Genomic DNA, 13,643 nt, shown 5'->3' on the forward strand with positions numbered 1-13,643 from the left:
AATGCCGCGGCCGCGCCCGCCCGTGCCGCCCCACGGCCTCCGGCGCCGCCGGTGCGCGGAGCCGCCCGCCCCGGGGGCGATGGGGGCACGCCCCAAAGCCCGAATGAGTCCCGGAAGTCCCCGAGTCACGGCAGCGCCGGGGACGAGCCCACGCTGAAGCAGCGAGGTCCCGGCAACCGGGAAGGCGCTCCCTCCCTGCAATCCCCCGCCCCGCCCCGCCGCTCACCGGGCGGGGTGCGGGGAGAGGGTCCCCGGGCCATCCATTTCCGGCAGCCCCCGTGAGCCGGGGCACTGCCGGCGCGCGGGGCCCCGCTCGGCGGCCACCCCCTCCCGGTGAGCGGGACGCCGCGTGTCCCCGTCCCCGGTACCTGTGAGCGGGCAGGAGCAGCGCGGCAGCCCCGCCGAGCCTGAGGGAGCGGAGCGGGGCGGCCCCACCCGCTTCCCGCCGCGCCGCCCCCCTGCCGCGCATGCGCGGGGCGCGGCGCGCCCCCGGGGCCGGCCGGCGCGGCCCCGAGCCGAGCCCCGGGGGCCGCGCTCCCGCACCCCGCTCCCGCATCCCGCTCCCGTGGCCGGCGCCGCTCGGGAACCGCGCGGATCGCCCCGGGGCTCCGGCACGGCTCCGCGCCCGCGCCCCCCAGGGCTGTGCTCCACCCACTAGCTCGCACCGCTGCTCACACCGCACCCGGAGGGTGCGGGGACACCCCCAGGGCGCACCCGCCCGCCCCGGGCCCTGACCGCCGCCCCCGGCCACACCCGCCCCGCGCTCCCGCCGCACGCGCGCCGCCCACGCGCTCCCCTTCCCATCCCCATCCCTATCCCCACGCGGCCAATGGGCGCGCGCGACGTTGGAGCGGCTGGACGGCGCCGGCGCACGCGCGCTTCCCGCCGGGATGGGGGTGACGTCACCACCGGTGCGTTGGAAGCGGCGGCGGCGGGGTGAGGGGCGGGGGGGTTGAGATCGCCATCGGGATCGCAATCGGGATCGGCACCGGCAGACGGCGAGGCCGGGAGCTCTGCGGGAAAGGGACCGGGGGCGCGGCGGTCTGGGGGTCACGGCTCCGGGGGATGGTCAGGAAGTCCGGGATCTGGAGGTCAGGGGCCCGTGGTCCCAGATCGGGGGATGTGGTATGCGGGGATCTGGGGTCTAGTCTGATGGTCAGGGGTTCCAGGGTCCGGGGCTCAGGGGTTTGGGCTCCGGGGGTCAGGGATTCTGGGGCTGAAGGGAGCTGTGGGATAGCGGATCGGGGCTCCCGGGGTCGGGGGTCTCGCCCCACCACCGGGGCTGTGAGAAGCTGTCTTGGCTTCCCTGGGATGGGTCTCCTGGAAAGGGGATAGGCATCTACGCTCCGCTCAGCCTCCCTTCTGATGCAACCTGCTTCTGTCTCCCCTTGTTGTCCTGCCCGTGCTGCCTGCCTGGTGCACGCCTTCTGCGGAGAAACTCCGAGCCTTTGGAAGCCGTGGGCCCTGGCATTGTCATCCCTGGCTCTGCCCAGCTCCCCTTCCTTTTGCTACTCCACTTTTCTGCTGGCAGCCCTGCTCCCAGGCAGCTATCGCAGCAGCCCTGTGGCTGGGGACTGCCCTGGCTTTCTGGTTTTGGGTGGGGTTCCAGGTGTTTTTGGCGGTATTATATTTTTTTTCTGGTTTTGCTCTTTGCTTTTCAGACTGTGACGCCTGACAGCTGGATGTGAAGGCTCAGCAATGCTAATGGAGTCACGCAATGGATGCCCACGCTCCGATGGCATGAGTGGAGCTTTGGCTCAGGCGAGCCGGCCGGGCTGATCCCAGCCCAGCTGATCCTGGCCCAGCCATGCCCTCTGTGACAGCCATGCCGGGCCGCATCTTCTCAGGGACCGAGGTACCTGGGCCATGTCTGATCCAGAGATAACAGCAGCAGCCTGAGCTGGGACCAGACAGAGCTAAAGCTGCTGCAGCCCCACACATGCACAGACACCGAGGCAGGGTTTGACTTCAAGTCCATCGCTCTGTCCTGTCAGCTCCTGTGGCTCCCTGAGCCCCCTGAGCTCTGCTGGTGATCTCCCTGTGAGCAGGGACACCTCTCCAGATTACTCCTCAGGGCTGAGAGACCCTTTACCGGTGTCTGATCTCTTCAGCAAGGTAAGGAGCATTTTACTTTCAGCCTAAAAGTGCATTGTGTGTTAGTGATGTTTTATATATATCCAACTGTAGCTTGATTATTACAAGCGCGTTAAGTAGTGGAGTGTTTGACAGCTGTCTGAATTACTAAATCATCATTCAGGTTATTGTTACATCACTCACTAATTGCCCTTCAATGATCGCTTCATTACCATCTGATTACTGTTTAATTTCTCTTCAGTCACTGATTATTTAGAATTTGATTATCATCTAATTATTAGCAAAATCCTTTTAGTTAACCCCTCAACAGTTAACCCCTCTTAATAATTTTCCTGTGACAGGAGGCTGTCCCTGTTGGCAGCACAGTGGGGGTTTGGCACTTTTGGGGTCCTGTGGATTAGCAGAATCTTGCATGCTTTCCATGCCAGAAAGTTTGGGGCTGTTTTGCTTTTCATCTCCTTCCTGCAGCTTTTTGTGTGCTGGCTTTTGTGTTCTGGCTCCTGTGGCTTGGTCCCAGCAGCCCAGTGGGGAAACTGGCATGTAGGGACCACCAGTACTGCCATAAGAGCCTTGCTGAGGAAGTACTTGGGGACTGGTCATCACTGCAGGGCCCTGACAGCTGCTGACAGCATGGGGAGACTTTTTCTGTAGGGTCTGAGGGACATATCGAAGCAGTGCTGGTGTCTCCCCTTGTACCTCTGCTCACATCGAGTGTCCTGCTCAGATGTCATGCCCAGAGGGACTGGATGCCTTGGCAGACGTGGATCTGCTTGACTTTCTTCTGAAGGATGATGCTCCCTGCCCTGAAATCCCAGAGGAGCAGAATGGTTTGATGGAAGACTGGGTCCTGCCAACACCTGAGGTGAGTTGTCTGGGAGAAATTGCTGCTGGGTTGAGATTCAGGAGGTTTGTATCCCTGCTGAGTAAAAGCTGTTCCTCTGCAGCTCCTGGACAAGGAGGTGGATGACTTCATCAGCTCACTGCTGAGCCCCTTAGAAGATGAACCAGGCATGCTCGATTATTTGCCTGCCAGCAGTGACAGCAGCATTTCTGAGGATCAGCATCTGTCCCCTTGCCCTGGCAGCAGTTTTGCCAGCAGAGACATTGTGCTGGTTGATCACAACTATTCCCTCCACTGGCCTGTGCTGGAAAGCGTGAGGTCTGACATGGCAGAAGGAGATGTTACTATTGAGCTGGGTGAGTGATGTGTGTAGTCTCTTTTTGTCTTGAATACAGATAAAAACCAGTCCCACACAGAGGGATTTTTGGGTGGGTACCAGGCAGTGATGGAGAGAGCCAAGTTCAGGGGCTTTCTACTGCTGTAAAATTGTGGTTTTGTGCTACTCAAAGTGGTTAATCAGGTACTGCCTCACTAAGTCCAAGTGCCTGACTCTCCTTTCCTTCCCCAGGGACATGGGTGGGTTTGGAAGGCCCAAGCAAGGCACTGGAACAGAGCTCCAGTTTCCCCATTGCTGTTGATGTGGATTCTGAATCCCAGCTTGTGCCTGGAACCATTGTGCAGGTACTGACTGCCGTGCCTGTGGACCCCTGCTGCTGCTTTTGCTCACATCCCTCCTCTTGTGGCTTGGCTCCTGTGAGGGATATCTCTGAGGGAAAGCACGATGCTGCTTTGGGAGAGATGATCCCGATTCTGTGTGGTTACTGCATCCCCTCCCTGCCCTGAACTTTGCATTCTCAGCATGTGTATTTTTTCTGTTTTCTAGTCTGATTTCCCAGAGCTGGTCCTGACGGAGGAGGAAAAGCAGCTTCTGGAGAAAGAAGGTGTTACGTTACCAACGTGTCTGCCACTGACCAAAGTGAGTCCTTGCTAGAGCCAAACAGACTTGGACCACTTGAGTATGTCAGCTAGTGCAGGGATTTGAGAACACAGGGCAGTGCCTTGATGAGAATAGTGGTGTCCAAGTGCTGTGTTCATGGTAATGTGCCATCAGGGTTTGGTGTCCTTGTCATCCTTTCGAGTCAGGGTGTGTCCATGTGCACAGCAACTTCTGCTTTCCTAGTCAGGTGGATAAAAGACCAATGAGACCTGGCTGATGTGAGTCTCCACACTCATGACTGCTTGCAGGAGGCAGATATGCCACAGATAGCTCCAACCCTGTTTTTTTGCTGACTAGTGGCTTGTGAGACACATGTTTTTCATTTCCCTTTGGTCTGCCTCGCTTTTGCTACACCTTGGAAGCTGCTGGCCACATCAGCAGGCCAGAGTTTGCCTTGCAGTTCATTCCACAGTGTGGGAGGGACAGAAGACACAAAGCACTCGGGCTGGGCCCTGAGTTGTGTGTGGGGTTTGGGTGAGTGGGATTGCCTGTACCCTGGGGTTGCTCTTAACAAGAAATTACCCTTTTGCAGGCTGAGGAGCGAATTCTGAGGAAAGTGCGCCGTAAGATCCGGAACAAGCAGTCAGCTCAGGATAGTCGTCGCCGGAGGAAGATCTATGTGGATGGCCTGGAAAACAAGTATGGGCACACAACAGTGTCATTCAATACTGAGGGGATACATAGGTTCTTTTAGGGATCCTTGGCAGAATGATGATGGCACTAAATCATGGTTTCAATTACATTCTTTTTGAAATCTGTTTTCTTACCATGTTTTGTTTAGGATAGCACAGAGTTTGTGATTTAGAATGGCACAGGTTTTCTTCAAGCAGAATCAACGTAGTCAATCTATAGGCAGTGTAACACAGGACTTATCATATAACTTATCTTACAGTTTCTAGTCACCTACATCCTGATGCAGCTTTTCTGATCACCTGCACCTTCTGCAGATCGGGTCAGATCTTAGTACGTGGTTTTCTGTGTCTGTATAATGATCATAACATAGACTCAAAAATTATACAAAAGAGTATGAGTAACTCCCTCAGTCCTGGGAGGAAACAGGCTGTGGTGGACGTGTCCCTGCCCAGAGGGGTCCTGGGTCTCACTGTCCAGCAGCAGCTCCAGTCCAAGTTCCCCCTTAGAACTTGAAATTGCTTGATTTTGTGGACAGTGCACTCTGTGCTGTTGTGCTTTTCTGCTCTGTGACAGGGCTGGCTGGGTGCCTTGAGATCTTCAAGGCTAGTAAGGGAAAGGGAGTAACAGGCCTAGTGCCCAAGAACCTTGAGGCTGGCAGAGAGGAAAAGAAGAAATCTATTTGGTTTGGTACTTGGTGCACAGGACCTTCAAGGCCTGATAACAATGGGATGGGAACGAATACATGACCTGCTAGGTCAGAGAAAGGCTGCTCCCCTTGTACATGGCCTTAGTTGTGCTGACCACATTGCCAGGGCCAGGAGCAGGCAGTGCCTATCACAAGCTACTGTGCTGTTCTGCTGCTGGGCTATTGCCACCCTGGGCAGAAAGTGAGGCTGACCCTGTGGGGCAGCAGCTCTCTGCAGAGTGTTCAGAACTTCAGGACATAGCCTGCCTGGCTCTCTTAGGTTTGGATATGGCCCAGAGCTTGCTTTGTTCAAACCAGGTGGCTGACCTGCCAGATCCCCTGTGTTTTCCGGGTCAGGCTAGTTTGCAGTACAGCCTGATGTTGCAGATCTACAGGGCTGGTGTGTTGCTAGGGGACAGCATCCTTAGGGTTTAGTCTGGTGCTTTTCTGCACAAATGGCCAGGGCTTCACCTCCCCTCAAATCTGATATGAGATGTCTCTCTCTGGGCTTTGCTGCAGGTGGTATGAGGACCAGTGTTGTCTGCCCCAGCCACCCAGAGGTGGTAGCTGATTACCTGAGGAGAAGTCCCTCTGGTGAAGTCCCTGCTGTTAACTAACAAAACCTCTCTGTTTTACCCCCATGCTGTTCGTCCTTCCTGGAAAGGGTGGCCGCCTGTACAGCTCAAAACCATGAACTGGAGAAGAAGGTGCAGCAGCTGCAGGAGCAGAACATGTGAGTTCTTCTTGCTGGATGTGGCAGGAGATGTGGTGGGGAAGGCCGTTTGTCTGCTCAGGGCTGTGACCTGTCCCTGGCTGCAAAGGGAAGAGGGAACCCTGCAGCTCTTGGTTCAGCTGCTGTGCTAACCTGCATTGCCTGCTCTCCTGCAGGTCACTGCTCAGGCAGTTGCGGAAGCTGCAGGCCATGGTGAGACGATCCGCCCCAAAAACCACCAGAAGAAAAACCTGCACAATGGTAAGTGGTTTCAGCCCCAGTGTCTGTGGAGGGGGGATTCTGATGTCCTTACAAGTTTGGGAGAGAAGTGTTTATTGCAACCAGTGATGCCTATACCTCTTTGCTGAGATCTGTGCTGATCTTCCTGTTTCCAGATCGTCTTCCTGTCCTTCTGCCTCGTTCTCTCCCCCAGTATCCGCTCACCTGGGAGCGTAGAGCCACAGCTAGAACCCAAAGGTGAGTGCCCAGATGGGGGCTGAGGTGTGGGTTCAGGTGTGGCACTGCCCTGCAGATCACAGCACCTTCCTCAGAGACGGCCTGAACTCTGAGGCACCTCCAACTCAGCAGCCCCTTGCCTGGGGCGGCCACTAGGTTTGGCTTTGCTGTCTCGCCCAAGCTGTGGACTCTTATCTCAGCCTTGTTGCAGAGGGCTGCCTGGGAGTAGGGCCCTGGGCCAGGGGCGGTGCAAGGACTGGAGAGATCTGGTCCCTCTTGGAGCACAAGCTGTGCTTGTGCCTGGCAGCTGTGCAGCATCCTCTCCCTGCCTCCCCTGGGAGGAGGAAGCCCTAGTTGAACAGTTTGTCCTCGCTCCTGTGGTGCCTCTGTGCTTGGAGCTGGAGGCTTGGAGGCTGGAAATGACAGAGCTGGCTCTACCTCTCTTACAGTGCTGTCACGGCAAATCCGCGAGTTCCCGAACCAGGGAGCACCCGATGTGCAGCAGGATGCTGAACTGGAGGGCTTCAGCCTAGAGCCTGGGGACTCCTCACTGTTGGGCAATCTCAATCAGTCATGGGAAGAGGGGCAGAGTCCACTTGACCCCGATCCCATACCTTTCAACAGCAACTCATCCTCTGACCCCCCGGCACCAACAGGCTCCGAGCTGGGAACGCCCCGGAGCGACTCCTTGCCGGCAGCGGTGCTGATGCCATGGAAAGCCAAGGGTCAGGAGTGGGTGGAACACCCTGACAGAGTTCTCATCCAGCAGCACCATGCCAACGAGATGTGACCACTGCTGCTTCCTTGGGGTGATGCTGGGCACCCCACGGGGCAGGGACAGAGCTGCATTAACATCATCTGTCCAAGCAGTTTCTTCTGAATACTCTCCAAATTGGCAGTACCTCGGAGGGTTTACCAGGGAGAAATCGTTCTGACACCATAGCAGGAGTCCATCTGAGACAGGACAGGAAATTCTGGAAATTTTACTATGGCTGCTGATGTGACTTGCAGCCTGGAGTGCATCTGGTGGCTTGTGGGGATGGGCTGTGGTGTGAGGGTGAAGGTGGTCAGGCCTGAGGCACCTGTGCTTGGTCTGACTGGATGCAGTTCATGGTGGAGGCCACTGCCCTGCTTCTTCCTGCCCAGGTGGAGATGAACAGGTGCTTCTTTACTCTGTGTGGTGGCTGCATGCATCTGTCCCATGTCCCTTCCCCTTAATCCTGCAGTGTTGCCTAATTTCTAAGTAGTGAGGTCGTGAGTTGACCTTCAGTGCCCTCACAGGGAGTGGTCCTGCCTGCCTCTGCGACAGACCCAGTGTGTCGCCTGTTCCTGCTAGCTTTTGAGCCATGGTCACAGCTCCCAGCCTGGCTAGAGAAGGTAATGTGGAGTCCTTCCTGAGCCATGTGTGCTGTTTGCCGACCGTAAGGGCTGAGCCTTTCATCTGCTGCAGGCTTCTGGGCCTCAGGGGGCCAGCATACCTTGAGCCAGACTGCTGAGGCAGCATGGATGGAGAGCAGCAGAGATGCTTGCTCTTCTGCAGGCTTTCCTGGCCACAATATGGTTTCAAAGCCATGTCCTCGTGTGCCTAAGCCTTGCTGTGCTGGCTGGTGATGCAGTGAACTGGTTCCTGTTGCTCCCCACGGCTGAGCAGAAACACTTTGAGCTGGTGAACAGCGTCTTTCCTGAAGTGAAGCTTAGTGGTATCTGTAGATCAGTCTCCTCATCCAACTTCAGGACATTTCATAGAGTCATGTAGAATGGTTTGGGCTGGAGGGGACCGGTAAAGGTCGTCTAGTCAGGTTCCCCTTGCAATAAGTAGGTACATCTTCAACTGGGTCATAATAATAATAATACCTTCCTTGTTAATAAAGTCTAAATAAATACTAATGGTGTATGACTGTGTCCTCTGTGCTTGTTTTGGTGAGGTGCTGGACTGCTGGGTGAAGGCTGAGGACTGCAGCTGGGGCTGGGGGCCTTGTGGGAGGAACCCAAGGGAGGCAGGAGTGATCACTGTCACAGCCTGCATTCCCTTCGCGTGGCTGTGCAGAGGCGCTTGTTGAGGCACGGCACAGGTTTGCAGGGCTGTTGCTCTGCTCTCACCCCCTTCAAGGGTGCAAAAACACTCTTTTGGAGAGAAGTGGTGAACACCCCGTGCCCACAGTGCACAGCAGAGCCCGCAGCGCCGCGGAAGCAGCAGCGTCCCCGGTAAGGAAGCGCGGGGAGCCGGTGCTGGTGTCAGCCCCCACCGCTGCTTTCGTAACGGGGAGCTGCACAATCGCAGGAAGTGGAGCAGAGCCAGGGTGCTGCAACAGCCCTGTCCCCTCAGCCGCCTGGGGCCACTGGGAAGGCCCTGCCTGCTGTGGGGTTGCTAAATCCGGGCTGGGTCCTGGGTCTGGTTGGGATCGCTGGGTCCATGGAAGGCACTAGGAGACCCCGAGGTCAGGCTGTGGAGCCCAGTGTGGGAGTTGGGGGCATAGGAGCCCCCAAGGCTATGGGTGAATGAAACTCCATGTTTGCACACCCCTGGGAAGCAGAGAACGTTCATGTTGGCAAACGAGATATTAAACGGAACATTTTGTATCTGCCTGGGGAAGAGATACTCTCCCAGGGGTCTGTCTCAGGACAGGCAGCGCAGGGTTTCAACAGTGTCGTGTCACAGTTCAGTACCCTGCCTAGGTATCTCAAGCATCTTCAGGAAACCACTGACCCTTTTATTCCCAGCAGCTGTGCATGGCATCAGGAAGGTTTAGGACCCCATATTCACTTTAGTTTCACTCTTTGCAGTTCAAGGCCAGGGTGAGTAATGCCACTGGCGTCACATGGTCTCTGGCCCAGCACTAATTGATATCGAATGAGTCATCGGAAGTAATACGTGGTGCTGTTGCCAGCAAGGTAGGGAGCAGCCTCTGGAGCTGGTGTTTGCTTGGGAGTGATGGGATCAGTACAGCTCTGCATCAGTCTGGCTTGCTTGACCAAGTATCAGGAAGAGAGAGAGCTCTGGGAGAGGGGCCAGGGAGCCAGGAGCTGGGAGTTTTAGGCATGGCTGCTCCATGGTCTCAGCCCACAGTGACTGAGGTCTGCTATGTTTCTTTGCTTTCTGTGTTCTTGTGCTGGTCCCACAGTGAGCAGCCCTGAGCTGGTGAGAGGAAGGAAGCCCAGCCCAGTCCTCATGCCTTGGGTTAAATGGCAGCAATGATAAAAGTGCCCATAATGAGCTCTTCATCCAAGGACCTTTGTACATCAGGTAGAGGAGCAGGAGGCACCTGGTATTCCTACCACGTCCTTCTTCACCTTGCTGCAGATCCTCCATCTTTTTTCCTTGCAGGCTGCGGGGATTAGAGCATAGGACACACACTAACTCTGCCTTAGATCAGTGTCATGGTCCCTGCTTACCTACCCTGCTGTGTTCCCTCTGTTATGCCCAAGGTCAGCCTATATCTCACTCATGTCCTGGCAGGTGTCTGTGCCTGCATTGTGAGAGCACACTGACATGTGCTGGAAACATGAGCCCTTCAGAGCAAAATATTCTGCTCGGCCCTTGGCAAGTCCCATATGGGTGTTGCCAAATGACTCTTTTTTGCTTGGTGACTCCTCAAGTGTTGGTCATGCCACCTCATTTCCATGGTAGTGATGTACTGAAAACTGTGAAAATATTAAATGAAATTTGCCTTCTATTGCCAGGGAAGGCCTGGGCTGTATAGGCAATACAAAACACTTCCTGATCGTGGCTTTAAAGGAGGCAGGTTTCTCCCCTATTTTAAATGAATCAGGGTTTCTCACAGAGGTGGGAATTTCAGTCAGTAGCAGAAATAAGACATACCCTTCTTTTCACGGGAAATCTAAACCCTGTGTCAGCATCAATCCTATTTTTATCCACTAGCACCAGCTGCTGGATATTGGTGGAAACAGAAAAACTAGCAGAAATATGAAAACTGGCTTGAAAAGCAGATGGAAATACATCAAGGGAGCCATCACCCCCCTCCAGCTCCCACAGCTGGGCACCTCAGCCCTGAGCCTGCTGGACCCCCAGGCCCCAGCATCACCAGGGAGTTCTGCTGGGAACATTTTTCAAGGTGTCTGAGGCAGAAAGTAGAGGGCTGTGAAACCCAAAAGACTCCAGCCAGCGCCAGATGCACGCTTCCCCTCTCTTTCCCTGGTTGTGCTTGGACATCAGGGGCTTGGCTGGAGACCCCCACCTGTGCATTGCTCAGAGGACACAGCCGTGCTGAGGGGTCTCGTGGGACAGGGCGTTTGGGAGCTTTCCCCAGCCCCGGAATGGGAGGGCAGCTGGCAGCCGCCCAGCGCTGCGCATCCGCCGGCGCTGGGGACGGGAGGCTGCCGGCTCTGCAAAAATCCTTTGCAACCGACCCGTGCGTTCGGGCACCCGAGAAACTTCCTCTGCTCTGCTCTGCTCTGCTCTGCTCTGCTCTGCTCTGCTCTGCTCTGCTCTGCTCACACGGGGAAGGCTCTGCCTGGAGCCTGCCCTGCAGCCCTGGGACGTGCGGGCCAAGGCAGCACACCGAGGCTGCGCCTTATCCTGCTGCCTGGTCACAGCCCGGTTTGTTCCCCATCGCTGGGGACACCGGGGAGCGACCCCGAGGAGCGTGTTACCCACAGCACAGCAGCAGGTTTGCAGGCACGGTACTGGTGCACAGCGGCAGGGAGGGGACATGGGACAGCCCCCATCCCCAGGGACCCTGCTGCCCTCAGATGTGCGGCACGAAGGGGAGGGGGAGTGGCTGTGGGGCGAGACAAACCCCAGAGGTTTGAGGCAAGGCAGAAAACAGAGCCAAGCCCTGCATTCCCACGGAAACCCATTATTTTGCATCTTTATTTTGAAGTTGCCTGAGAAAGCGTGAACCTGTGGGCTGAGAGCTGCTCAAGTGCAGCACGTCAGTGCGAGCAGAACCTGCCTGTGAGAACAACTGACTCCTTGCAGTACTGATCCTCCTGGATTTCCCCGCTTGCAGTTATTTTATCCTTGTGAAGATGCTGGCGCCAACCCTGCAGAAAACACCAAATCACTGTTCTCACCCAGATGGGGTTACCTCTGCTGAGGATGGTATAGAGGGAAAACCCAAGGGGAGGGTTGTGTTGACCACAGGGTGCTTGTTGAGTGAGGTACTCCGGGCTCCAACAGCCTGTAGCCAAGGCTGCACCAGGTGCTGGCACCTTTTCCTCCTCTCCTGCTGTTGAGAATTGAAGGAGACCTTTTCGATGAGGGAGACCTGCTGTGGCCAGACCCTATCCTGGGGTCACCCACCCTGAGGCAGATCTGACATGAGGGGCTGACCATGCTACAGGGACACTCCTTAACCCCTGCTCAGCATCAGGGGTTAAATGACAAACCCATTTAACCCTCCCAGTCCTGTCATGCTTCATGACAGGGTATTTCTCCCTTCTCCAGCCTGGGGTGCAGGAGAGCTTAGCACAGCAGTGGCTGGGATCCAGCACTCACCGGGTGGCTTTCCAGTCCTCAGTGGGGCTGTCGGTTGCCTCTCGCCAAAGCCACAGGACATGCAGGATCTCCTCCCCGTTGGTGCCTACATAACACTGGCCCAGGAAGACGGTTGTCTGGGCTGCCTCTGAATCTGGAAGGTTTTGAAGTTGCATGAGTCAGGCAGTGAGACACAAGGCCACTGCTCTGTCCTGCTGGCATCCCTGCTGCAGCACGATGGCCCCCTTCCCGCCTACCTTGGAGCTGCCAGTGCACAGTGAAGGAGAAGGTGGGCTGTGGGACTAGCCCTGCATCTTGCTGGGACCCCTGCAGTGGCACGGGGAGGATTTCAGAGTCACCAGTGGCAGGTCCTGGCAGGTAGGAACCGGAGAATCTGCCGTCCTCGCCGAGGGTGGACACGACCATCCGACAGCCGGTGTCGCTCCGCCATGACCCGGAGAGGAGGCACTGCAAGCACAGCGTGAGGCTTGGGGTGCCTGGGCAGGCAGGGGGCATCCTGCTCTCAGCCCACCACCCTGGATCTTCCCAGGGATGCCTGCAGCACTGGGTGATGTGCCACAGACCCAATGTGCCACTGGCATGGCCATCTCAGTGAGAGTGCCACGCCTTAGCACTGACTGCCTTCAGCCAGGTGCTGCAGGTCCCCCTCATGCTAAATCAGCAGGTGCACTGCTTTCCATGCATGCCTGATGGGAAAACAGGAATTCTCTAGGGCACGGTTCTGTTTGCCTGTTTCTGGATGATTCCCACAGTGAGGGGCATCATTTTGGAGCAATCCTTCTCTCCCAACCTCACCGCAGCTTCCCTCAGGGTTGGATAGTGCTGGTTCCACCAGCTCCAGCAGCCCAACCCTGGCTCTCTCTTGAGCTCTGCAGCCCCAGCAGCATCTGGGGGGTCTAGCAGTGTGCCAGCACTCTGTCCCACCATCATCCATCCCCATACCTTCCTCTCCGCAGGGGCAAGAGGTGCTGCCAGGGCCAGGGTGAGGATCAGGGCAAAGGCACTGCTCTCCATGGCCACACGGCTGCTGAGAGCCTGGCACAGCTCCCCCCAGCCCTGCAGCCTGGCCCCCTTTATAGGGTTGTAACCGGAGCCCCACCAGCACCAGGCTGGCAGCCGCAGGGTGAGTGGCCTGATGTCAGGGTGCCCGGGACAGGCAGGGAGGTGAGGAGGTCTGCATGACCTGGTCAGTGCTGGAGGAATGCAGGGATGAGCACGGTTTGCAGAGGGGAGGGTGCACAGGCGTTTTATGAGGCACTTACAGCAGCTTGGAAAACACCAATACCTTCCACGGGAATCCGCCTCCTGTGCATGCAGGATGCAGATTATAACCTGTTCAAACATTCACCCCCTTCCTGCTTCGCTGGTGCCACTTCCTGAGCAGGGTGTCACCCAGGTGGTGCCTGGTAGGGGCCAGCTGCAGCAGCTGCAGTGCTGACAGGAGGGAAGACTCACCTTGACTTCTGCTCTAGCAGCAATAACCCTTCCCTAGTATACTGTGTATGTCAGCTGCTGAGTAGGATGCTTTTGCTTTTACTTTTACTTTACTGGGAGTAGAGGAAGAAGTAACCACAGTGAGATACTGAGGTATCTCACATCAAGTGTGTTTGCTAAATGCACACAGTATGATAAGCAGCATTGTATTCACACCTCTTCCCTGTATTTGCTGCTCTAAAGGGCCTTGGACAAAAAACTGCAGCTTGCACCGTCCCTGTATTCCTGAGCTGTGTCTTTCCTCTCTGTGATGCTTGGAGCAGTCATGGGGCT

At 56.4% G+C, this 13,643-nt stretch overlaps 3 protein-coding genes across 5 annotated transcripts in view; 1 reads left to right on the forward strand and 2 right to left on the reverse strand.

Moving 5' to 3' along the window:
* Window positions 1-459, reverse strand: part of TLN1 (talin 1) — a 35,759-nt gene extending 35,300 nt beyond the window's left edge. Inside the window, exon 1 of one of the 2 annotated variants that reach the window (XM_050329864.1) lies at window positions 369-459. The gene's annotated coding sequence lies outside the window, so the exon portion shown is untranslated. The remainder of the gene's footprint in view (window positions 1-368) is intronic. The other variant, XM_050329863.1, reaches the window with a different exon arrangement.
* Window positions 460-779: 320 nt separating this feature from the next.
* CREB3 (cAMP responsive element binding protein 3) lies at window positions 780-8,312 on the forward strand. 2 transcript variants are annotated; one of them, XM_050329872.1, is made up of 11 exons: window positions 780-911; window positions 1,662-2,115; window positions 2,819-2,956; window positions 3,039-3,291; window positions 3,504-3,616; window positions 3,819-3,911; window positions 4,465-4,571; window positions 5,915-5,983; window positions 6,139-6,223; window positions 6,358-6,439; window positions 6,868-8,312. In XM_050329872.1, exons 3-11 carry the CDS (start codon window positions 2,819-2,821, stop codon window positions 7,206-7,208), a joined length of 1,281 nt encoding a protein of 426 aa, XP_050185829.1. In that variant the 5' UTR covers window positions 780-911; window positions 1,662-2,115; the 3' UTR covers window positions 7,209-8,312. The 2 variants fall into 2 exon arrangements, with proteins under 2 accessions (XP_050185829.1, XP_050185828.1); XM_050329871.1 differs by lacking the exon at window positions 780-911 and adding an exon at window positions 977-1,091.
* Window positions 8,313-11,388: 3,076 nt separating this feature from the next.
* Window positions 11,389-12,890, reverse strand: LOC126647385 (avidin-like). Its single transcript, XM_050329586.1, has 4 exons — window positions 12,819-12,890; window positions 12,113-12,323; window positions 11,877-12,009; window positions 11,389-11,422 (listed from the first exon to the last, which is right to left on the reverse strand). Exons 1-4 carry the CDS (start codon window positions 12,888-12,890, stop codon window positions 11,389-11,391), a joined length of 450 nt encoding a protein of 149 aa, XP_050185543.1.
* Between the last annotated feature and the right edge of the window lie 753 nt (window positions 12,891-13,643).

Source organism: Myiozetetes cayanensis, unplaced genomic scaffold, assembly GCF_022539395.1.
Source record: "Myiozetetes cayanensis isolate MyiCay16 unplaced genomic scaffold, myiCay2020 scf4, whole genome shotgun sequence".
In the NCBI taxonomy this organism is placed as follows: Eukaryota; Metazoa; Chordata; class Aves; order Passeriformes; family Tyrannidae; genus Myiozetetes; species Myiozetetes cayanensis.

What these genes read in the sequence shown, in the direction of transcription:
- CREB3 (XM_050329872.1), top strand. Translation starts at nt 2,819, where the DNA reads ATGTCATGCCCAGAGGGACTGGATGCCTTGGCAGACGTGGATCTGCTT. An exon ending in AGATGTTACTATTGAGCTGG is followed by an intron (nt 3,292 to 3,503) that starts GTGAGTGATGTG and finishes TTCCTTCCCCAG; the next exon opens with GGACATGGGTGGGTTTGGAA. An exon ending in GAAGAAAAACCTGCACAATG is followed by an intron (nt 6,224 to 6,357) that starts GTAAGTGGTTTC and finishes TCCTGTTTCCAG; the next exon opens with ATCGTCTTCCTGTCCTTCTG.
- LOC126647385 (XM_050329586.1), bottom strand. Translation starts at nt 12,890, where the DNA reads ATGGAGAGCAGTGCCTTTGCCCTGATCCTCACCCTGGCCCTGGCAGCA. An exon ending in TTGCCCCTGCGGAGAGGAAG is followed by an intron (nt 12,324 to 12,818) that starts GTATGGGGATGG and finishes CTGTGCTTGCAG; the next exon opens with TGCCTCCTCTCCGGGTCATG. An exon ending in TGTGCACTGGCAGCTCCAAG is followed by an intron (nt 12,010 to 12,112) that starts GTAGGCGGGAAG and finishes AAAACCTTCCAG; the next exon opens with ATTCAGAGGCAGCCCAGACA.